At 35.3% G+C, this 24,855-nt stretch overlaps 1 protein-coding gene across 6 annotated transcripts in view; it reads left to right on the forward strand.

Moving 5' to 3' along the window:
* The window catches only part of LOC114339556 (glutamate-gated chloride channel), a 485,597-nt gene extending 476,228 nt beyond the window's left edge, over positions 1–9,369 (forward strand). For all 6 annotated transcript variants that reach the window (XM_050641478.1, XM_050641473.1, XM_050641475.1 and 3 more), the window contains one exon: positions 9,027–9,369. In XM_050641478.1, the coding sequence (XP_050497435.1) occupies positions 9,027–9,260 (234 nt within the window). In that variant the 3' untranslated portion in view covers positions 9,261–9,369. The remainder of the gene's footprint in view (positions 1–9,026) is intronic.
* The last annotated feature ends 15,486 nt before the right edge of the window (positions 9,370–24,855 follow it).

Consider the following 24,855-nt stretch of genomic DNA (forward strand, 5'->3'; position numbering starts at 1 on the left):
TGTAATCTAAGTTAGTCCTGGCCGAGTTAATCTCTTCCGAGTAGGCATTAAAAAGAATAGGCGACAACACGCATCCCTGTCTCACCCCACGTCTGATTTCAATTTCCTCTGAAAGCTGATCGTTAACACGTACTTCTTTTTAGGGAGACAAATAAAGATCGACGTTAACCATTCTTTGGGTAATATGACTGAGCTATAAATTTTGTTCAAGAGTATCACTAAAACAACAATATCATCATCATAAGTGGCTCGACAATCCGTTGTGGATCTTGGCCTGCTCACAAAGAAGTCGCCACTCCTGTCGATTCCTGGCAACTTCCCGCTCCATCTTCTGACCCCTAGAATTTTTAGGTCTTCTTCCACATCATCAATCCATCTTCTTCGTGGTCGTCCTCTACTTCTTGTGCCCTCTGGTTTTGAAAATGTTAATCTCTTAGTGTATTCGTGGTCTGATATCCTAGCAATGTGCACTCGTAAGTACACAATGTAGTGCAATGTGCACTAGTAAGTCTCTGCACTTTAACGAATTTCACAATATCTGGATCGGTGTATAACTGATACAGTTCAAAGTTATATCTTAGACGCCATAGCCCATTTTCATTTACTGCCCCAAAAACCTTTCTAAGAATTTTCGTCTCAAAAATACCAGGAAGTCTTTCATCACTTTGAGATAGGGTCCACGTTTCAGCTCCATATATCAAAACCGGTCTTATTAAGGTCTTGTATATATTGAGCTTTACTGCACGTTTTATATTTTTATTTTTTAAATGTTTATGGAGACCGTGAACAGTTCTGTTTGCTATTGCTATGCTTTATTTCATCGCTTGTAGTGTTTATTGAGTTTACTAGCGATCCAAGATATGTGAATTCCTTGACTTGCTCAAAGGTGTGATTGTTAATTTGAATTCTCTGTTGGATATTTCGGGAGTTTTTAGAAACCAACATATATTTGGTTTTTTCCTCGTTTACCACAAGTCCTAATTCACTTGCCGCGTCCGCAAGCCTTGTAAAACACTGCACCATGTCTCTCAAACTTCTGCCCACTATAACTATATCGTCAGCGAATGCGAGAATTTGCGTCGATCTATTAAAAATAGTTCCATTCATTCTATTATTTAATTTTCTGACTGCCTTTTCCAAGGCAATATTAAAGAGGAGACACGCCAGCGCGTCTCTCGTAGAGAAAAAAAAACGTAGAGTTTTCTCCTTGAATTCTAACGCACGAGCTTACGTTTTGCATTGTTAGTTGGGTCAACTTAACTAACTTAGGTGGGATCCCAAAGTCTATTATTGCATTATATAATGCGCTTCTTTTAACACTGTCATAGGCTGCTTTGAAGTCAACGAAGAGATGGTGGGTATCTATGTTATATTCTAGTGACTTTTCTAGAATCTGCCCATGTGCTTAAATTTGATGTATAGTTGACTTTCCAGCAGTAAATCCGCATTGGTATTGACCTACAATATCCTTTGTAAAATGTTGTAAGTCTTTCAAACAATACATTGCCGAAGATTTTATATGCAGATGCTAACAAAGTAATGCCTCTATAGTTCTTACAATCCAGTTGATCACCTTTTTTATGCAACGGACATATTACTACCTTTAGCCACTCTTCTGGTTCCAATTTATTCTGCCATATAAGAACTATCAGTTTATGGATTGCTGCAAAAAGTTGATCACCACCTTTTTTTTAAACATTTCCGAACAGATTTCGTCGATTCCTGGGGCTTTATTGTCTCGGAGTTTTAGGATGGCATTTGACACTTTTTCTCTGTTGGGTTTTCACTGTGTAGTTGATGATGTAGATTTTGTTGATTTCCTATGTTGTAACCTCCTTCAATATCGTTTATATTTAGATGTTCGCTGAAATGTTGTGCCCATCTGTTAAGAACTAAGTTTTTGTCATGTAGAATTTCACCGTTAGGGTCTCTACAAATTTTTAATCGTGGTTTAAACTCTCGACAGCTATTATTTAAGGATTTGTAGTATTAAAACAACAATATGCTGTTCATTATATTTTATTAGTTCGATAGGAAGCATGTCAGGTCCAGGGAGTTTTCCGTTCTTCATTGTTTTTAATGCGTGTATTATTTCTTCTTTTGTAATATCTGGGTAATATCTGGACCTATTTCTCCTCAAGTAAGTTATATATGTGCCAGGTCCCCTCTTTCATCATCGAACAGTTCGTCGATGTATTCTGCCCAACGTTGTACTTTCTCATCGGTCTGTATTACAACAATCCGTGTCTATCCAGAAGTGCACCAGTGAGATTTTGTTTTCTTATTCCTACAACTTCTTTGACTTCCTTATGTTGGTTAAATAGATCGTATCTTTTTTGGAAGTCCTCGATCTCTTTGCATAACTTTCATATTTTTATATATCCTATAGAATTATCATAGATTAGCCCACAATCTCCCAAGTCATGTTTGTAGTCTTTATAGATCTAACAAAGCCATACGATAGTGTGCCACTTTCAATATCCTGAGTAGGAATGGAAACACAAGGAATATGTAAAAAATATACAAGCAGTAGTTACAACAGCTTTACAAAAATATGGCGGTAAACAAATTAACTAGTACCTACACTCTTCAAAATAAATTTAAATGAGCCCCCCTGTCGCTATGGAGAAGAAAGTGCTTCAACATGGGCATTCCAATCGAAGACGATTGTACACGATACATTTCGCTGACGATCAAGCCATTCTAGCTGAAGACAGACGAAAGTGATATAGACTATGTGCTTAGAAAACTGAAAGAGGAGTACATCAAGTGGGGTCTTACAATTAATTTACAAAAAACCGAGTACTTAGTTGTAGGAGCAAAACCAGAAAGCCTACAAATTTTAAATGGGAACTATAAAACCAACAGAAACTTTCAAATACTTGGGAGCCCAAATAACATCAAAAGCAGGGAGTAACGAAGAAATACATTCCAGGATTGGCCAAGCAAGATCAGACGCCAGACAGTTACACGGACTATTAATTGTGGAATAATAAAATATAAAAAAAAAGAAAATAAAAGAAGAAGTTATCAAACAATAATAGAAAGTATTGGGTTGTACGGCGCCGAACTCTGGGAAATAAATCAAAGAAACAAATCAAAAATTAAGGCCATGGAAATGAAATATTCGAGACGATGTTGCCGGCTCACTAGACTTGATTGGGTGAGAAACGAAGATATTGGGAGAGAAATAGAAATTGATCTAGACATAATAGGCATAATTGAAGCCAAAAGACTAAACTGGTGTGGACACCTACAGAGAATGCCTGAAAATAGATGGCAAAAAAATATAAAAATGGACTCCGCCCACTCGAAGGAAGTGAGGTAGACCAAGACGATCCTGGAGAGAAGATGTCGATGATGCAATGACTGCGAGAGATCTAAAAACTCAAGATTCGAATCTTTTTTTAAGGGTACTTTTTTAGAAATTACATTCACACTGGCACTGGCACTTGGTATTTGTAAAAAACAGAAGGGTTCAAAGGAACCGTTTCTTAAAGCGTTCTAGTATATTTCTTACTTACACTATACTAATATTAATATACAGTGCATTCATAAACGTGGAAACGGTCTATTATCTCATGACTTAATTGTTTTCAGAGCTAAAGCTCTGACAGGTCGATTTTTATTTTTAAATTATGATTTTTTGGCGTATATCCCATAATAGTGACGTCATCGATTTAGGCGTGATGACGTCATCGATCATTTTTTTAAATAGGAATAGAGGTCATGTAGTAGCTTATTTGAAAGGTGATTCAAATCTCTATTCGGTAATATAAACATTAACATCATTATTTATACTGGGTGGCCAAAAAAATAATTTTTGAATTAAATTAATTGCCGCAAAAAAATAATATATTTATGTAATTTATTTAACTCAAAGAAGATTTTACTGCTGTCAGAAAAGCGAAAAAAAATGTCTATTTGACAAATAAACATTGCTTTTCACTTAAATTAAATGTTCAAACTGCCAAGAGGCAGGTGTGTCGCTGTTTGACATTTAATTTAAGCAAAAATTAATGTTTATTTATAAATTAAACAATTTTTTTATATTATGTGGCATCAGTAAAATGTATTTTGAGTTAAATAAATTACATACATTCTTAATTATTTTAATTCAAAAATTATTTTTTGACCACCCCGTCTGAACAGAGAATTGAATCACCTTTCAAATGAGCTATCACACGACTCCTATTCCCATTTAAAAAAATCATCGATGAAGTCATCACACCCAAATCGATGACGTCACTATTATGTACGATACGTCAAAAAATCATAATTTAAAAATAAAAATCGACCTGTCACAGCTTTAACTCTGAAAATAATTAAGTCATGAGATAATAGACCGTTTTCACACGTTATGAATGCACTGTAGAAATCGATGTTCTAGAAGTTGTTCTGTTCCAATCCTTACATCTCTCAAAATTTGAGTTGTTCAATAATAAATGATAATGAAGTACTTACTCATATCAGTCGGTCAAATAGCCAAGCGGGTCAGTTGCTCGACCAGTGGATCTAGAGGATGTGCGTTCGAACCCTGGCCCGCTGAACAGAAAAATAAAGAGACTGACGCAGTAGTCTAAAATTCTAAATATGAATCTAAGGCTTAGACTGCTTAGACTGGAATGCGCTGGTGTCTGATCGGCCTCTTATCCCTGGAGCAGTACGGCAAGGGATAAGGGCTTACGGCTCAGTGATACACCTCCATAAATCCCTACCGGAAGAGCGTTGACGCCTAATAAACCGGTGTATACGTATACGTGTATATACACCGGTATATATGCTGGTAGTACTTACATACGGTGTATATACACACACCCAAACTTACATGGAATCACCATGTATTTCAAAACAATATTTATTTCTTTTAAAAGTAACTTGTCATTATTGCGAAGAATAAAGGTTTTTCTTGAAAATAAACAAATCGATAAGACAATCAGATAGTACAGCTCGGTACGGTATAGGTTATTTGCTTGAGTTGCAAATTGAACGAAAATAAATAAACTAATTTTGCGTCCAAAAAGGAAAATATGCCTCATGTGGGGTTATAGAACCTACAATGGGGAAAGACTATTGGTCTTGTGGAGCTCATATTGTTCTCAGAGGGACATAGCTGCAGAGCTAGGTGTAACACAGGGCGTTCTGTCTAAAACCTATGCTAGGTAACAGGAAATAAGAAAGCTCAAAAATAAAGAAGGGAACGTCGCCAAAAAGTAATAACGGCTCGCCACGATCGTTTAATTGGCCAATCAGCTGGAAGACACCCAATCATTTCTCACCAGCAGCCGCAAAGGCAGCTTTTGAAAGCTAAAGGTGTAACTGTTTCAGTTGAAACGATAAAAAGAAGAGTTTGTGCTAAGAAGTAGACAGCAGGAAACAGTTATGGGTTCCCAAGTTATCCAGGCAGCACAAGATTGATCGTCTAAATTGGTGTCTTCACCACCAAAACTGGAACATTGGCAATTGACAAAATGTGCTATTTTCAGAAAAAGTCAGGATTTGTGTAAAATCAGATGACCCACGAGATCATGTACTTGGAGGTCGAGGAAGACAAGCAAGAACGAAAACTGTCAGATCTGTTCACAAATATAAAAGGGGAAGTGTAATGTTCTGGAGACGAATTGTGATCCGTAAAAAAACTCCTTTAATTTTCATCCAAGCAACGTTAACTGCTCACAGGTATGTTGATAACCTGTAGTTAGGCTCTGAAGAGGTGCAACAGGAGAAAATTTAATTTTCTTGCATGATAATAGACCTCCACATACCATTAGACTTAGAGTAACTTGAGACATCATTGAAGCAGAAGGTATCCCTTGTTTGGAGGGATACCTCGCCCATCCGAGCTTAACCCTATTGAGTATTTGTGGGATATGCTTAAAAGAAAAAATTAGAGCTCGCCGGGAAAATCCACAAAACACCGCACGGCTAGTACAAGCTGCTCTTGAAGAATGGAGCAACCTACCACAACAAAATATTCATAATTTGATTAGGAGCATGCCCACGCAAACTGAAGCTTGCATAAGGACTAGAGGTGATAACACTGACTACCAAAAAAACAAAAAAAAATAATAAAAACAATTTAAACATTATTAGTTTTACATTGAAATTTTTGATGCTATTGACCTACTGACTTTAAAACAACTAGTTTCAATTTAATAAAAACAAAAACTGCCTTTATCTCGTATCTTTATCTAGTTTCAATTTGTTGTTTAACCCCTTAATGCACTTTTTTTTGAAAAAAAAAACCGGCCAAAAAAAATCAATTTATTTTTAATGTAAAAAGTGATCCTAGTGCACAAGTCAGCCAGCCCAACTAGTACTTTTACTTTTATCCGATTACTGAAATAATCATCACAAAACTACCAATGGATGATCACAATTTTTGTTGGAATAATCGGAAGGATGATGCGTTGAACGATCATTTTTTTTTGTTGGGGCGTATTTTCTTCACTGCGGCCTCACAAGGAAGAGATAAGTCGTAAGTGATAAGTAGAAAAAGGATTATATTTTATACTTGAATAAGTAAGTGTTATACCGTACAATCCCATGTAAATGATAAATATCCATAAAATAATTGTTTTTTTTTTTGCTTTCACATTATTTATAATTCCCGATTACACTCGAGTGTGTAAATTATAGCAACATAAATTACAACGCCACTCGAATTATCTCGAGTGTGCACAATTTGGCCAGTTTAGCGAGCTCGAGTTAACTCGAGTGTGTACGTTAAGGGGTTAAATACTTTATTGTTTTATTTTATTGTTATGTATTTGTGACTAAATTACTTTAAAATAAATATTCTTTGACTTCGTCTGTTCGTTTTTTTAAATCCGCACGAAATAATAAGAAAGATCAGATGATTCCATGTAAGTTTGGGTGTGTGTAAGTTAGGGTGACCAAACGTCCCGTAAAAACGGGATTGGCCCGTTTTTTAACGATTTGTCCCGGAGTCCCGAAAAAGTATCTTGGGACGCCTAAATGTCCCGTATTTGCGTTGGGTTGAGTTTTTGTATCTGGCTATATTTTCTCTCTTTAATTTTTCTTCAATTTCTGCATTTGTTTTCATTCTTATTTCTCCCTTTTTTGTTACATTGTGGCCCAGTATTGTTCTCATTATTTTTCTTTCAAATTTCAGAAGGCTATCTTCCTCTTTCTTGTTAATCGTCCTTGTTTCCATCCAATATGTAACACCAAGTCTTATTAAGGTCTTATATAGGTTCATATTATCCTTAGAGTCTTGCTTCTCAGCAGATTTCTACCGTGTAGATGTTTTTCTGTCCTTCAGAATTCATTCCTCTGTTCTCTCTTTTTCCGGTTTTCCCTATTTTTACTCCTAAGTAGCTAAAGATGTATACAGTTTCAAATTTATGGTTCTGTGTTATTAGATATTTCTGAGTTAAGTCAACTTTCCCTATCGCCATGTATTTTGCTGTGAGCTGGTTTATCTCTAGTCCTATTATTCTCTTCGCTTCCTTATGTAATTTTCCAACTGCAAGTGTTATCTTCGTCTTCGCTGTGATGACTGAATCATCTGCATATGTTACTATTTGAAGTTGATCTGTAATAATGTTTTTGTTTGCAAGTTTGTCATCCTCATGATTACAGATTATGTCAATATCTGATATTGTCAATATCAGATTAAATACTGTCGGAGAGATAGAGTCACCTTGTTTTACGCCTTTGTGTACATTAATCTCCTTAGAAGTTGTTCCGTTATAACTGATCCTTGCTCTGGTGTTCTTTAGGCTCACTGTTAGCATATGTCTTAATTTTTCTGGGATTACAACATTCTCCAGCTGCTTCATCATTTTTGTCTGATTGGTTGAATCAAAAGCGCTTTTGAAATCCATGAATATTAGGTGCATTTCTCTGTTGTATTTTCTCGATTTTTGAATTATTTGCTCCACTGTATCTATGGAATTAATCGTCGACCTCCCCCGGTCTGAATCTGTTCTGGTATTTTCCTAATATTCGTTCAGTGCATGATTTAAGTCTTGTGTTTAGTATATTTTCTAGAATGTTATGTGTTGTTTAATTTAATTATTGCTCTGTAATTCTCGCACTCCTCTAGATCTCCTTTTTTTATAATATAGAGGTACCTACTATAATACCTGCGTTCCAATCGGCTGGTAGTCTGTTTTGTTCATATTTGTTGTATTAGCTGGTTCATTCCTTTACGTAATTCTCTTCCTCCGTATTTTATTCGACAGTTATTTCATCTTCTGTGAAAATTTTTCCTTCGTCGTTATCTTGTACGGCCTTACTTCTTCATCGCAGTGTATTTCCTTCAGAGTGAATACCATTTTTTTGTAAAATTCTTCCCATATTTTGCTGATCTGTCTGTCCTCAAACAAGATTTTTCTTTTTTTTGCTTTTTTAGTCCTCTTGTTTTAATGCTGGGTTTATTTTTTTGCTGCTTTGACTTTTTTGTAAAATTATTGTTGTATTTGATAATTTTCTCTGTCTTTTTCAATATCCTCCAGCGAAACCAGTCATTTTTTTCTTTTTATTTGTTGAGTTCGCTTTGTTTCTCGATATTTTGTATTCTTCCCTGTTTTGTTCTGACGGATTGTTGATCCATGCCATTCTGGCGGAGTTTTATAGTTTTCTGTTTCGCAGTCTTGATCGTACGTAAATTACACATTCAAAAGTAAATTGAAAAGGATTTATAGGTCCCAAATTAGCTAAAAGACCATGTTTTAATTTCCCCTACCTGTTTGGTTATCGCTCCTTGGCAGTGGCACACCCAGGGGGGTTTTGGGGGTTAAACCCCCCAGGGCATATGAAAAATATACAAAAAATCGTAGAAAAATATAACATGTCTTTCACAAACAATACAAAAAAAATTCGACGCCCAACCAACCCTCTCCCTCCAGAGAAAAATTCTAGGTGCGCCACTGCTCCTTGGATGTGTCCCGTTTTTTCAAGTTTATAATTTGGTCACCCTAGTGTAAGTACTCATATCAGCAATACTTTTTACTAATCTGTTGGTGACTTGTTTTCTAATAATATCATTGCTTTTTCAGAAACCCCTAGTGCGACATCCTGCAGATCCCATGAGTTTAGAGAAAGTCCGCCAGTGTGAAATCCACATGCAGCCCACACGCCCCAATTGTTGTAGATCGTGGTTGTCCAAATTCCCCACCAGGTCAAAACGCATCGACGTTATCTCGAGAATAACCTTCCCCTTAGTGTTCGCATTGTTCAATGTTATATATTGGTCAACATACCTGTTCAGAGAAGAAGCCGAAGAATCCTAAACTTCACTAAAACATTAATTATTGTGATTTTTCATAAGTGTAAATATATCAGTTACAAACAAATTGTACATTATTATAAATTTGTAAAAAGAAATATGTAGTTGTAGTAGTCCTTGAGTTTCTTATTAGCTATAATCATCCTGAGGGATCTGACATTTTTATACTAATTAGTATATTTAATGAGAATAAACCGTAAGTTTTATTAAAAATGCTTTATATTTGACCAACACGTTCAACATAAAACATATTTAATAAAAATGGTAGTTTATTTTCCCATTAAACATACTAGTTATTGGGGGAATGATTCCATAACCTTGCCATAACCTCAAGCAACGTTGCTCAGGACACCTGAGCAACCTTGCTAGAGATTTAAAAGCCAACCCCAGTGGAAGGCAAGGTCAGGGCAGACGAAGAAGACAGACACGGTCCTTCTAAAAGGGGATTTTGAACAGATCAGCATTTCATACATGTAAATATACTAATGCTACGAAACGAATATTATTGCCTCGGGATAGATCTCAATATAAACGTAAAAAAAGACAAAGCTTATGATCATTAGCAAAAAAAGATAACAGAGGGTCTACTCTACATCAACCAAACCCCTGTAGAAAGAGTGAGGCACTACAACTACCTCGGCACCATAATAAATGAAGAATGGACCAACAACCAAGAGATAAGAGCGCGCATTGGAAAAGCTAGATCAACCGTATGGGGGCCTTTTTCAAGAGCCACAACCTTTCTCTTGATATATAAGTAAGAATGCTGAGATGCTACGTCTTCTCTGTCCTTTTTATGGTGTTGAATCATGGATCTGGAACGAAGGTATGTGCCGAAAATTGGAACCATTTGAGATGTGACTATATCGGAGAACTCTTAAAATCCCATGGACTAATCAGGTCACAAATGAGGAGGTCCTTAGAAGAATGAGGAAGAACCGAGAGGTACTAACCACCATCAAATCTCGAAAGTTGGAATACTTTGGACACATTATGTGAAATGAATCCGGATATACTCTCCAAGCCAACATGAAAGGAAAAATATTCGGAAAGAGAGGTCCAGGAAAAAGAAGGACATCCTGGTTAAAGAACCTCAGGACCTGGTTCAACACAACATCTGTGCAGCTTTTCCTCGTTACTGCAGATAAAGTGAAGATAGCCCTGACGATTGCCAACATTTATCACTGATAGGCACATCAAGAAGAAGAAGAATGGATAGAGGCAATAGAAAGAGCATAACAAAGAACAAATAATCAAATAGATCATGTAGGTATTGATTGATAGGAGACATTCTAGCAGCATAATAGGTGTAAGAACTATGAAAGGGCCAGCTAGCGACACGAACCATCTCCTGAAGGGAGCTCAGTACAAGAATTCAAACACAAACAATAGATAAACAGGCCAAGATCGAGAGGTGGAATGTGGCGAAGATGGAAGGGCAAGATAGAGGAAGACAATATCGAGTAGAAACAAGCAATAGGTTTCAGGTTTTGTAAATATGTAAATGAAAGTGAAGATGAAGATCAGCAAAAGCACTCCATAAAAATAACTATTATAGAAGCAGCAAAGAAATCTATTGGGAAAAAGAAGAAAACGAAAAGAAAAAATGATTCAACGTAGACTACTAAAGAGCCCTAAAAGAAATAAACAAAAGAAAAATGTGTAACAAAACATCAGATGATAAAGTATACAAGTCAACAGAGAGAGAGCCGCAGCTAGAGGAATAATACAGCAAAAAAAGAGGCAATATCTACAACAAATTGAAAAGCTTGAAGGATAATATAGACACAATCAAAGTAAAACATTTTAAACAAAGGTAAGAGCTCCTATGTACCAAATCTCGTGAAAAATAAAAATGAAGAAATGCTCACCTTAATGTCCAGAATGTCCCTCAAGAACTCCTGAATGTCCAGAATGTAACGGAACATAATGGAATATCAGAACATAATATTGAATATTGAACACTGGGCCATGTAATCCTCGCTAATTAATGGAAGGATCGACTATCGATACACAGAAATGCTGAAAAACATCTACGAAAATGCAACAATCACAATAAAACATCCACACCGAAACAACAAACCAATAAAAATAAATAGAGGAATTAGGCAAGGGGACACATTATCCCCAAAATTATTTACACAAGCGCTAGAAGATATATTCAAAAAACTTGAACGGCACAACAAAGGAATGAACACCAATGAACAACTGCTGAATAACCTGAGATATGCGGATGACATAGCGGTGATATCAGACAATATGAAAGATCTTAACGAAATAATGACACAATTGGACAAGAAAGCAAACGAGGTAGGTTTAAAAATAAACTAAACAAGAACTAAATATAGGTATGACAAACGTAGAAGAGGGCAACGAAACCATACAAATAGGAACAAGTACAATAGAGAAAGTCAAGGAGTACATATACCAAGGGCGAATAATGAAACTGAGTAAAGAAAATCAAACAGGATAAGTAAAAAGAAGAATGAGACTCACATGGGTGACATTGGGCAGAAAGAACTATATCCTTAAAAACCAGAGATATGCCCAATACCCCATCATCATTCTCTTTACCTTATACCTATGCGGGGTCGGCTTCCCTAATTTCATTTCTCCACACAATTCTATCTTGGGTCATATCAATATTAATCCCCTTTACCAACATGTCCTGCCTCATCGTCTCCCCCCTCGTCTTCTTTGGTCTTCCTCTACTACTCCTTCCAGGAATCTGCACTTCAGCAATTCTTCGTATTGGGTGATTAACGTCTCGACGTTGAACATGACCAAACCATCTTAACCTATGCTCTCTCATTTTGGCATCAATTGGCTCAAACCTAGACTTCCCCTAATATACTCACTTTTAATTTTATCTTTTTTTGTCACTCCACTCATCTATCTAAGCACTCTCATTTCCGCCACATGCATTTGTTGTTCCTCTTTCTTTTTCACTGCCCAACATTCAGTTCCGTACATCATAGCCGGTCTTATGGCTGTTTTATAGAATTTTCCCTTCAACTTCATTGGAATTTTCCTGTTACATAGCACACAGCTCGCTTCCTTCCACTTCATCCATCCAGCCCTAATTCTACTTCATGCATATGTCTCCATCTTATTTCTCCATTACCCTGTAATACGGATCCCAGATACTTAAAACTATTGCTTTTTACAATCAGTTCACCATCCAAAGATACCATTTTATTTGTAGTAACTACATCTTTAAATGAACATTCCAAATACTCTGTCTTTGACCTACTAAGTTTTAAACCTTTTTCCCCCAGAGCTTGTCTCCACTGTTCCAGTTTTTGTTCTAAGTCTCTTTTACTATTTTCTACTAATACGACATCATCAGCATACATTAAGCACCATGGAATGTTACTCCGTTGTTTCGCTGTTATCTGGTCCAAAACTAATGTGAATAAATACAGATTAAGCACCAGAGCCTTGGTGCAATCCTACTTTCACATGAAATTTATTAGTCTCTCCCACACTTGTCCTAACACTAGTAGTTACTTCCTCATACATATATGTCTCCCTCATACATATATACGTTTCCCTCATATGCCTAATACCCCCGCACAAAAGTATATGATCAATGTGTCCTATCAGTACTTACATATGGAGCACAGACATGAACCTTCACAAAAGAAAATATGGAAAAGATGGCCAAGACTCAAAAGGAATGGAAAGGGAGATGCTGGGGATCAGGCTAAGTGAAAAAAAAAGAAAAATACATGGATCAGAAATAAAACCAAAGTAAAAGATGTAAACAAACATGCAGCTACTCTCAAATGGAGATTTGTAGGACACAACAGCAGACAATAAGAGACGGAAGATGGAATGAAGCGATAACCCATTGGAGACGTTGGGACCAAAAAAGAGGAAAGAGCAGACCACAGATGAGATGGCCGGATGTCCTAAAAAGATACGCAGGGACCATATGGACAGGATTAGCACTGAACCGAGAAGAGTGGAAAAATAAGGGGGAAGCCTACGTTCAACTTTAGACAAATGAAGGGCAATAGATAGATAGATAGATAGTGGAATATCAACATACGACGTTGTTTATATTCAGAACGCCAAGAAGTGCAAGATTTCATAGTTTAGACAAAACAAGAGCCTGTATTTGTATTTTGTGAAGAAACCTGAAGTTCTGAACATATGATATCATTTTCATTTTCATCACATCAAATTACATAATAATTAATTGAAATTATTCAAACAGCTTTTTGATTGCAAATTTTGGTAACTAAGTTAGAAAAGGACAACAGTTCACATTGATCCACTGTGTGGATCATATTACTATTCATTGTAGTAATAAAAATATCTTTCTCTAAAAAAGAACATTCCTTAAAAAAATAGAGATAAAATTATCATCTTCAATCACTACAACCAAAAAAAATTTCAAATATTAAAGAGTGCATATTGCTAAAGAACAATAAAAAATGAAGTAAAATAAAAAAACAAATAAATAAAACAAGTCAAATAAAAACGAAACTTAATGTTTATTATAATTATTTATCATTATTTTGGTTATTAACAAAAGATAAAACAATGAAATTAAATTGAAAAAATTAAAACTAAGGTAACATATGTACAATAACTAATCAAAAACTAAAACATAAAATTAAGCAAATTGACTATACCCTGTTTTTAAACTAGGAGTAAACTCAAAAGACAGATTCACACCCACTGATGTGACTAGAAAAATCACCAGATTCATCTTCTTTTTTGGTTGATAATGTCGGCCTTCGACTTCGAATAACACAGAAAATACAAAAAAAATGGCCGATGTAGCTTAATTAACCTATGAATTTTAAATGCCAATAATGTCAAAATTTCATAAATGTCATTAATATCAAAATTTCATAATTTAGTGAAGTAAACTTGCCTGCGGTTGGACCAATTACAAACAAGCATTACGGCGCTGTAAATGTGAATTACTCCTCCTGGTTTAAAACCGAGGTATAGGAAAATGAGGATTCATAATGAAATTAAAACTAAGGTAACATAAGTAACTGATCTAAAACCAAAACATAAAATTAAGCAAATAGATCAGGAAAATGAGAATTTATAGTGAAATTAAAACTAAGTGTAACATACAGGGTGTCCCAAATTGGTATGTTTTGCAGTGTATATCGAAAACTAGAGGAAATAGAAAAAAGTAATTAAGATGTCATGACTTCTTTTTTCGTTAAGGTAACGATTGCCCAATCAAATCATCAATAGCTCCTCACATTATCGAGATACTGGGCGATTATTGAAAAATATCGAAAACCACAAGGTTACAGATCTTCTTTATTAGGAAAAATTTTAAAAAACTTTATAGGAACTTTTGATAGATGTATTATGGACGGATTCAGTGGCGTACAAAAAACTTTTTTAGGTGGTCTCGCTAAGGAAATATAAATCATATTTATGTTTTTTAAATGGGACACCCTGTATATTTTGACATTTTTCGTCAAAAGTATAAAACATTGTTTTGAGTTATTACCATAAACACATTTCATGATACCGAAATTTCTTCCAGAGAATACTATAGCTCATATCATAATATAGTAAACACGATGTGCATTAATTTAAGTAGTAGTCTTAATCCAGAGGTATCTCAAACACTTATGAGCTAGAAGAAGAGATAAATGATGGACCAAGACCATTACAATATTACGTTTATTCTACAATAACACAACTAAAGGATAACAAAGAGCAGGACCCGATAATATACAAGCCGAGCTACTCAAATAAATGGACAATGAATCAGTAGCAATAATCTAAAGGATACTCAACGACATATAATATAACGAATCATCTCCTAAAACTAGTTCTAAAGGTAATCCATAAAGAGAATTTACCAGCTGTGTGAAAACCAAATTTCCACCAACCAGTTCGGGTTCATAAAGGCTGCTGGTACAAAAGAGGTATTGTTCTCAATACAAATCTTATTCCAGAAATGCAGACACGTCAATTGCGACGTATACGCATGTCTGGTTAATCACAAGATGATGCAAATACTAAAAGAAAATTAAAAAACAAGTCTAAAAATAATTATAAATCTTTACTGGAATCAGCTGATTTGGTGAACACATCGAAAATGTGAAGATCATGTGAGGAGTGAGGCAAGACTGTATTTTGTCTCTAACCTTCAATCTCTAATCTGAATATTTATCGAAGCTTTGCACGAAACTGAAAAAGGTATTCTACAAAAGAACATCAGATATGCAGATGACACCATAGTATTTGCGGACAACCTAGAAGACCGACAAGTCCTTATGAACAAAATCACGTATTACTGTGAGCAAGATGGACTGAATATAAACGTAAAGAAGATAAATGTTATGATTATTAGCAAGAAAAAGATAACAAGTCAAATCTACATCAATTAAATCCTTGTAGAAAGAGAGACGCACTACAAGAATGGACCAACAAGCGAATAACGAGCTAACTGAGCTCTATTAAAAACCAGGCATATTAGCGCTAATTAAGGTGCACAGACTTGGATGGTTGGGCCATGTGCAGATAATGATTCCATCTAGAATTCCCAAAATTGTACTAGCTAGTGCATTGGCAGGCAAAAGGCGAAGAGAAAAACCGAGGTCAAGATAGAGCAATGGAGTTAAAGAAGGTATGAGAAGACTTAACGTAACGAACTTAACGATTATTATTATTATAAAAGATAACATTGTAGAACACCTAAAATTGTTTCCACTTGTACCTTCCCACTACACAAGAACTAACTCGAAACGAATATACTTAGAAGAAGGCTACTTAGAATAGGCAAAACTCAAGAAATGTGATGCCATAGCTACAGTTTGACAACTCAGGGAGACTCTAAATTCACAATTCAACATTAGGTAAATACTTTTTAAGCCTAATACTCCGGTCAACTTACACATCCGAGGTTACAAAAATTACCATGAAGCTGAAAATTGGCAGGATTGTTCAAAATAAATGAAATCTAAAAAGTCCTCATAAGCTAAAAAATTTACGCGGGGTCAAAGGTCACCAAATATAGTTTTTAGCGATTTTCAGCGAAACGGTAAGTTTTATCATAAAATTAGTTCTAATAAAAAATGTAGATTAGATAATTATCTATAAAAAATGTCTTATTACTTTTTTCATAAGAGCCACCGTTTTTGAGATACAACTATTCAAAAAGTTGTAATCGTCATAATATGCGCACATGTTTCCACACCTCCTTTGAGGTAGTGTACTTAGCACGTTTTTTAACGTGGTTTCCCCAGTAGGCCTATTCTGCGGATCTGTTGATTCTGTTGAATTTGAAGCTATTGAATAATTGATATTTTCAAGGGTTAAAAATTATAAAAGTTATAAAAAGCGGTATAAATTAAAAAAAAAAGGGAAATTTATCAAATTGTTTCATAATTGTCTAATGCTTCTGCTTCCTCTTCTCCTTGTTCTTCTTCTTCTTGTTCATCCTGGGTGCAAGTAAATTGCCCCAATAATGACACATGGCATGGCTCCTCGATAGAATCAAATTAATCCTCAATTGTTGGTGATTCAACATTGGAGCACGATCGGTTTTGACAATTAGTGCATGCTACCGACCAAAACAGTGCAACTTTTTTCAACCATATTAAGCGCTACATCCCTTTTTACAGTTGCAAAAAATTGTGTTCAGGAGTTTTTCCGGCGCAGGTGGGAGTAAAGTTTGAATTGGTTCTAATGAACTGTCGATTAATTTCCATCCCTAGTCTTTTGGATCTAGCTGATAGCCAAGCCACACTTGAACTTGGTAATATACCCGAAAAAGATGTTGATGAGCAGCCGCTGAGGTTGGAGGAAGACAAGATAATTACACCTGTTTTTTATTTCGAGTATTTTTAAAGAAACATGCATATCGAAAATTATCTAAGACGTAGTTTTTTAGGCGCTCCATACATAGAGAGAAGAAAGCTAATTCCGTTGGAAATAACTTTTTGTGGAGTTGAATTAGTTTTTTTTTAAACTTCAGCACATTCAAGTAATATAATTAGGTTTAACACGTATTTTCACTTCGGAGTAGTACTCAAGACTAATTAATACCTCGAGGGTGTCATCTACCTGAAGGATTTCGCCACCCTGGAAGATAACGGTGTAATTTGCATAATAGTAAAAAAAACTAAATTTGCATAAAGTTTATTGTATATTGAAATGTTTATTACTACTTAGCAATAAACATTTTGCCTAGAAACTTGGCTTTCATTATTATGTTCAAACCCTTCTGAGAAAAGAATAGTTAGGGTGATTAGATTAGCCGACGTACCGATAAAACGTTTCTTCCGACAAAACCCATCTTTACACATTGAATAAGACGCATAAGTAAGAAGCAATTTACTATTTTTGTTGGGAAGAAGGCGTAAAATTGAAATAATAATATTTATTATTTTCGCATTACATTCACTTTGTAATGATTTTTTTGTTGGCCCTGTAATATAATACAGCTTATGCATTGCATCCCTCGGTAGACCGCAAGCTGTATAGTCGAAACATTATCATATTTATAATATCTTATATTATAATGTGTAATATAAGTTAAGTTGACCGATAGAATATTATGTTTACTTGAATTACAGCTTCAGTGATGTATAATTAGTGTGACCAACTAGTCCGAAAAATCCGGGACATGACCCGAATTACGAAGTCGTGTCCCGGCGTCCCGGAAAAGGCTTCCGGGCCATACGAATTTTCAACGTTTTGGTAAATTTCTATTTTCAAATTTTGAATACGTTATTCTTCTAAGAATTCACATCAAATAAAATTAGTGGGATGAAAAAAAGTCGACAATTTCTAAAATTAATGATCTTTAAAAATCAATGGATTGACTTTTAAAGGTTTTCTTTTCATTTTTAAGCAAATTCAATCGTTCAACAAATATGATAGTAAGAGGTAATCAACATAAAAATGTTCTGAAGCTGTCTTCTTGTGGCATGTTTGACAATTATTATATTTTTGATGAAGCCACAACTGGTTGTAATGAGAATTTAATTTTTATATTAATCTAAGGTTACATTTAACATGGAAATTAAACCTTTATAAACAGTTGATTTTCTAATTTTTCCCTTTTTGAGAATGATTTCCAACTTGGAAGTCGAAACATCAGAAATTAACAAAAATGTAATTATCATTACAACCAATTGTGGCTTAATCCCGTCAAACATATCATTCTTCTTTCTTCTTCTTCAGCCTGTTTGCATCTACTCCTGGACAAGGGCCTCCCCATGAGTTCTCCATTCTTCTCAGTATTGTGCTATTTGGTGCCGTTTCTCCACATTTTTGCTTTGATGTCGTCTGGTCATCGCTTTTGTGGTCTTCCTCTACTACGACTGTGCTCACGTTGTCTCCAATGTACAATGTTTCTCTTCCACCTTTCGATGCTTTGTCATGCCATGTGTCCCACCCAGTTCCATTTCATTTGTGCAATTCTTCAAATTACATCTTCCACTTTCGTCCTGCTTCGCATGTTCTCATTTCGTATATGTTCCCTCAGAGATACTCCTAGCTCATTCGACAGCCCACTGTGTCGTTCTCAATCTATTCTCTGATACCTCCGTAAGTGTCATCGTCTCCATTCCATAGGTCATAACTGGTAGAATATAACTGTTGAATACCCCTTTTTTAGATTTATTGGGATATTTTTGTTTTTCAACACACCACATCACAAAAATATCATTGTCAACATAAAAATGTTAAATAATCAATAAAATGATGATACATATTAAAGTTCTATATTTAAAAAAAATGGCCCGATTTTCATTGAAAAGTCCCGGATTTCAGGTATTTTTTCGGCCTTGTCCCGAATTCGACTGAATTGGAGTTGGCCACACTATGTATAATACGTGGTGTACAGTTCACCAAATATAGCTGAAAGTGTGAAATTTCCATTGCCTGCGCTAACAATGAAGTGAGAACGCACATACAAACGATCTGGACCGTCAGTGCGAGTGCGAGGTCCGTCGTTTGACGAAAGCGCATCATGATCGTCACGCGTTTTTACAATTTCAGCTATATTTGGTGAACTGTACTAATACATAATATTATGACGTATAGAACTCTTTCAACTCTTTGAATCGTTGTATCTCAAAAACGGTGGCTCTTACGAAAAAAAATATTAAGATATTTTCTATAGATAATTATCTAATCTATATTTTTTTAGAACTAATTTTATGATAAAACTTACCGTTTCGCTGAAAATCGCTAAAAACTATATTTGGTGACCTTTGACCCCTCGTAAATTTTTTAGCTCGGGTCGGATTTATGAGGCCTCTTTAGATTTCATTTATGATGGTATTTTGAACAATCCTGCCAATTTTCAGCTTGATGGTAATTATAGTACCCTCACTCCTATTTTTGAGTCTAACCAGACCGGTCTATAACAAAGATCAGTATTCAGTATGTAGTGCTTATGAAATACAAATCCGAGAGGTAAGTAACCTTTATTATAAGAGTCATCAGACGAAACAGCCATTCTTGCAGAAAATAAACCTTTCAATGACAAACTGGATGTCAGTTGGAAAGATTAATATAGATCAAGGTCTGCTTTTTCTTAATGGAGAGGAGATAGAACGGGTAAACCATTTCAAATATTTTGGCAGCTGTTTAAATGTAAATTGTGACTCTAATGACGAGATAATAAGCAGGATAGAACTATCACGGAAGGCTTTTATGACCTGGAAACAAGTTTGATGTAACAGAAACCTGTCGATGAATATTCGCAAAAAGGTCCTGAAAGGTTGCATTAGTGTCCTGGTCAAACTTGAATAACACCGACACCCCGGCCATTGATCAAATATCATCTAAAATGCTTGAAACACAAGACCAGTCAAAGTGCCATTGCAAGCTCATCTACCGTGACATCTTTTTTCAAAAATGCCGAACTCGCAGAAAATAAACTTTCCATTGCTGCTAAAGAAGCTACTTTCGCATTCCATACAACAATGCATAATATAAGTTTTAAAACGATTTTAAGAGTTTAAATGATATAAGTTGTAATACGAATTTCGGACAACAACGTCTATTCCAGGCTCACAGTGCCGGATTAACCATTAGGCAAAGTAGGCAGTTGCCTAGGAGCCTCGGCCCTAAAGGGGGCCTCGCGGGGACCAAAACGAAAAAGTGTTGAAAGATTCAAATATCGCGCAATACCATAAAAGTTATGGTGGACGTATAAAGCTACATTACAATGCATACTTTTGTTCACATAGAAAGTATATGCTGTGGGAATACATCGCTAATGAATGTCCTTTGGTAGAAGGACCAGCACTACAGATGAAAACAAGAATCGAAAGTGACCAAAAAAACACAAGAAAAATCAGGAGGAGAAAGAAAAGATCCTTAATCAAAATCCAAAACAGAAGCAAAACTTATTTAAACTCAGTTTCACACGGAAATCCATAGCTAGTGAAGCAGCAACCAATGAAAATGCACGTGATGGAATAGAAATAACTGAGGGAAACATAGCTTCCCTAACTGAAGAAGATGAAAAAATATGTAGCGACAGTTCTATTCCAGTTCAAGAAGTTAAAGAACCAGAAACCGAAACTAAGTTATAAATTGAGGTTAATGATAAATTAGGTCCTATATTCGGAAAACGGCATAGGATTACGGAATAGGTACAGTAACTAAAGAAGTAAGGACATTTTGGTTTGGGAAAGGTCTTCAGAATGTAAAAACCTTGATGGAAATGTTTCAGCGTCAAAAAGAAATTTTGAAGGCATTACAAGATTTTTATGCAATCTATGGCTTTTCGAAAACAAATCGAAGAACAAAAATTAAAAGAGATTGGCTGACATATTTTCCCTCAAATAGAATATCGTATTTTGGGTTTGTTCAGTCTGTGTAACTGTGTTTTCATCCTCTACCCACCGTTGGGAAGTTATAATCAATGCTTAAATGAAACTCCACTAAACGATCTCATTCGCCACGATCTAGTCCTTATAAGAACAAGCAGCACATGCCATAAGACCTTTGTCTAAAAGTTAAAACGCTTTCAAATCTGCTCTTCATACTCTTGCTGAAGACACTAATCAGCAAGCTGAAACAGTTCATGAGGCTAAGTATTTGTTGAAAGAAATGTCAAAAAAAGAAACATTCATAATTAATTAGTTTTGGGTTACAATTTTAGAACGCATCAACGCTATCAGTAAATCATTGCAGAGAGAAGAGATTGAACTTCAAACTGCAGTTCAGCTTCTAAGTTCACTTTTGGAGTTCTTAAAATTCCAAAAAGATAATTTTGCTTATTACGAGAAGAGGGCCTGCGACCTACAATACTCTGAATATTCTCTAATATACTCTAATTACTAAGCTGAGTCGATGGTTGACAGTGTACGGGTCAATGAACTCAGTATTTGGTCTTTTGTGTTTTTCCAAAATTGAGTGATACTCAAATAAAGGAGTGTGCTTCAAAACTACATGAAAACTATCCTGATGATATTGAAACTGAACTTGAAAATGAACTAGAACAATTCAAATATTTTATAGCCCAGCTTCAAACTTGCAGGGAAAACAATTTATTCCTGCTTCACAGTCATATTAAAAACGGAGAAACGGAGAAAAAGTTTCTTAAGGGGCCTCATAGCTTGGGTTGCCTATGGGCCTCAGGATTCTTAATCCGGCACTGCAGGCTCAAGTAAGGTATTGGCGTTAACATAAAAGGCATTGATTGCAGCGCACACATCGTTGACAATACAATCCAACATGCAATTGATGGTCTTTCTGCAAGAGGCCATCTTTGTACAAATATTCAAATATTTCTGTGTATATTCCGTACGCGTTACAAACACTTAAAAGAGTTTAGTGAGACAGCTGACATCGGGTCCAAAAAATTAGTGAAACATTGAAATACAAGATTTCTGTCTTTGTTACCAGTTGTGGAAAGGATCCACAACCAAAACCAAAACCTTAAAAAGGGTAAATCCTGTAGTTGGCTGTATACCTTTGATAAAACAACGTGGAATGAAGTAAACACTTCTGTTGTATATAGGTATATGAATTTATTAAAATTCTTAAAATTTATTCACGAGGGAGTGGAAGTGCAAAAGGTTTTCGGTCAAACTGACCATCATCAGTGTAAATCTGGAAATAAATGAACCACTTAAATTAAAAACAAAAGGGTGAAATTTTGACAGTAGAACTAATAGAAAATGTGGTTACTTACGTTCAGTGTAAAAGTAGTTGTAACTAGCCACCTCAATAGGTGTAAAAACCTCTAAATTACATTATTGTTACATTATATATTAAAAAGTAGTCGACATTAAGTCGATGTCTTAAGATTCTAAAGTTCACATGTGGATGTACTTCATCCTTTCTCAAGAATTGCACAAGGTAATTGTGTTCAAGTAAGAGGTTAACGACCAACTAATTGCTAGACAGATTGGTGCCAGAAATGTATGACAAGATGTCACAGGAAGGTGGGTGAATTTTTCGTCTGTCATCCGAAAATTAAATCAAGAGAATTAATATTTTATTTTACTTGGTATATTGAAATATGCAAGTATTAAAAATAATTATTGTGAGTTCTAATTTGTAAATAAAAGTTAATAAGCTGTAATATATTCCTTAGTTAAAACTGAAATTAGTAGCAAAAGTCTGCTCATACACTGTGTGACGTCTTAAACTGTTTTTCAAAAATTAACTGAGTGGGAAAACAATTAAATTTAGTTAAGTAAAGTTGTGTTATTGTAATGACTGAATATTATTGAAATTGTCTAAAAGGATTTTTAATTTGTATTTAATCTCTCGTTAATCTCGTTATTTGATCGTTAACCTCTCACTTGAACACAAGTACTTTGTGCAATTCTCGAGCAAGGATGAAGTACATCCACATGTGAACTTTAAAATCTTAAGACATCGACTTAATGTCGACTACTTTTTAATATATAATGTAACAATAATGTAATTTAGAGGTTTTTCCACCTATTGAAGTAGCTAGTTACAACTACTTGTACACTGGACGTAAGTAACCACATTTTCTATTTTTGCAACTGTCAAAAGTTCACCCTTTTGCTTTATAATTTAAGTAGTTCACTTATTTCCAGGTTTACACTGATGTTGGTCAGTTTGACCGAAAACGTTTTGTACTTCCACTCCCTCGTCGATCAATTTTAAGAATTTTAATAAATTCATATACCTATACCTATACAACAGAAGTGTTTACTTCATTCCACGTTGATCTTGCAACCGTACGAAGGTTTGAACTCTTACTTTTTTTGCTCAAGTAAACTGCCCTCTCGCATTGAGATAGTTCTTCACAAGAGAAATTGAAGCACTTTACTTTTGATTTGTGCTCGGACAGTTAAATGTATTCAACAAAACCATAGACCAACTGCGACAGATGTAGTTGATAAAGATGTAGTTGTAGTTAATAAAGTTAAAAACTAATCTTCAAAACAAATAGTTATTAAAAATCAAAACGTATGGTTTTTTTCAACATACATAGATTAACACATTTTTGATCATTCCTACTTTCTGAGTGCATTTCAATGAGTGAAGGTAATGAATTTGAATGCAGCATTCTCGGTGAGGTCATTCCAGCCTTTAGATTTTCGACGCTGATTGGTGGAAAGTTACCAGACAACCTGTCTATTTACTAACCTTATACTGCAGTAACATTATTTAATCCCTACTCTACCCAATACAGAATATTATTATGCTTTGACATTGCGAGAGAGGTAACTTCTTCTATTGAACAATAGGGAACTTGCACATAAAAATATTTTTTGCATAAAATTGTTAATTTATGTTCAAAAATATTATATTCAAAATATTACGCCTTGACAATTAATAGGTAGTTTACGTACAATAACTGATAATAGTTGCGCGCCCAAATTTACCGTTTCAAACAACTTTAAAAGCGTGCGCTTGGGTCTGACGTCACCAACCATGATGTTTACCACTGTTCTCGTTTGGCTAGTGCCAGATGTGCACTGTAAAGACAATATTTTGAAATTTTAAAGATTTTCATGCATTTATAATTGAAATGTATCCAGCTCTCTGACTATCAACTCCGTGGTGCGCGCGCAATGAAGAATTATTTACACGCATGCGCGAAGGACTTTCATATTGGCATGGCGTCCTCATGCATTATTGTTTACATGCAATTAGTTATATTTCAATAACATGTACCTATGCTCAAATAAACGGGTAGTAATTCCAAATTACTGTTGTATTAATTAGATATTATGTCATATTAGATATACCCACCTGGTCGACACCCAACTAAACCGTACTATGCGTATGATAACAGGCACAATTAAGCCCACCCCTACAATGTGGCTACCTACCCTTAGTAATATAGCACCACCCAACCTACGCCGCGAACATGCATTGGTTAAAGAATATAACAAAATAATGGACAGTCGCCAGCTTCTAGTCCACAACGACATCCCCGATATTCTTGGAAACCGTCTCCGATCCAGGTTACCCCCTCTACAATCTGCTCAAGCGCTGCAGCAATCCAACTTTGACTTAAATACCCGATGGAGAGAAGATTGGGAAAGTAGGACAGATCCGCATTACCATAGTCTACCGGACATCATAGGGAAACCTGGCGAATTTGAACGTCCCCGTAAGATTTGGGCAGCCCTTAATCGAATTCGAACAAA

This window comes from Diabrotica virgifera, chromosome 10 (genome assembly GCF_917563875.1).
Source record: "Diabrotica virgifera virgifera chromosome 10, PGI_DIABVI_V3a".
Taxonomy (NCBI): Eukaryota; Metazoa; Arthropoda; class Insecta; order Coleoptera; family Chrysomelidae; genus Diabrotica; species Diabrotica virgifera.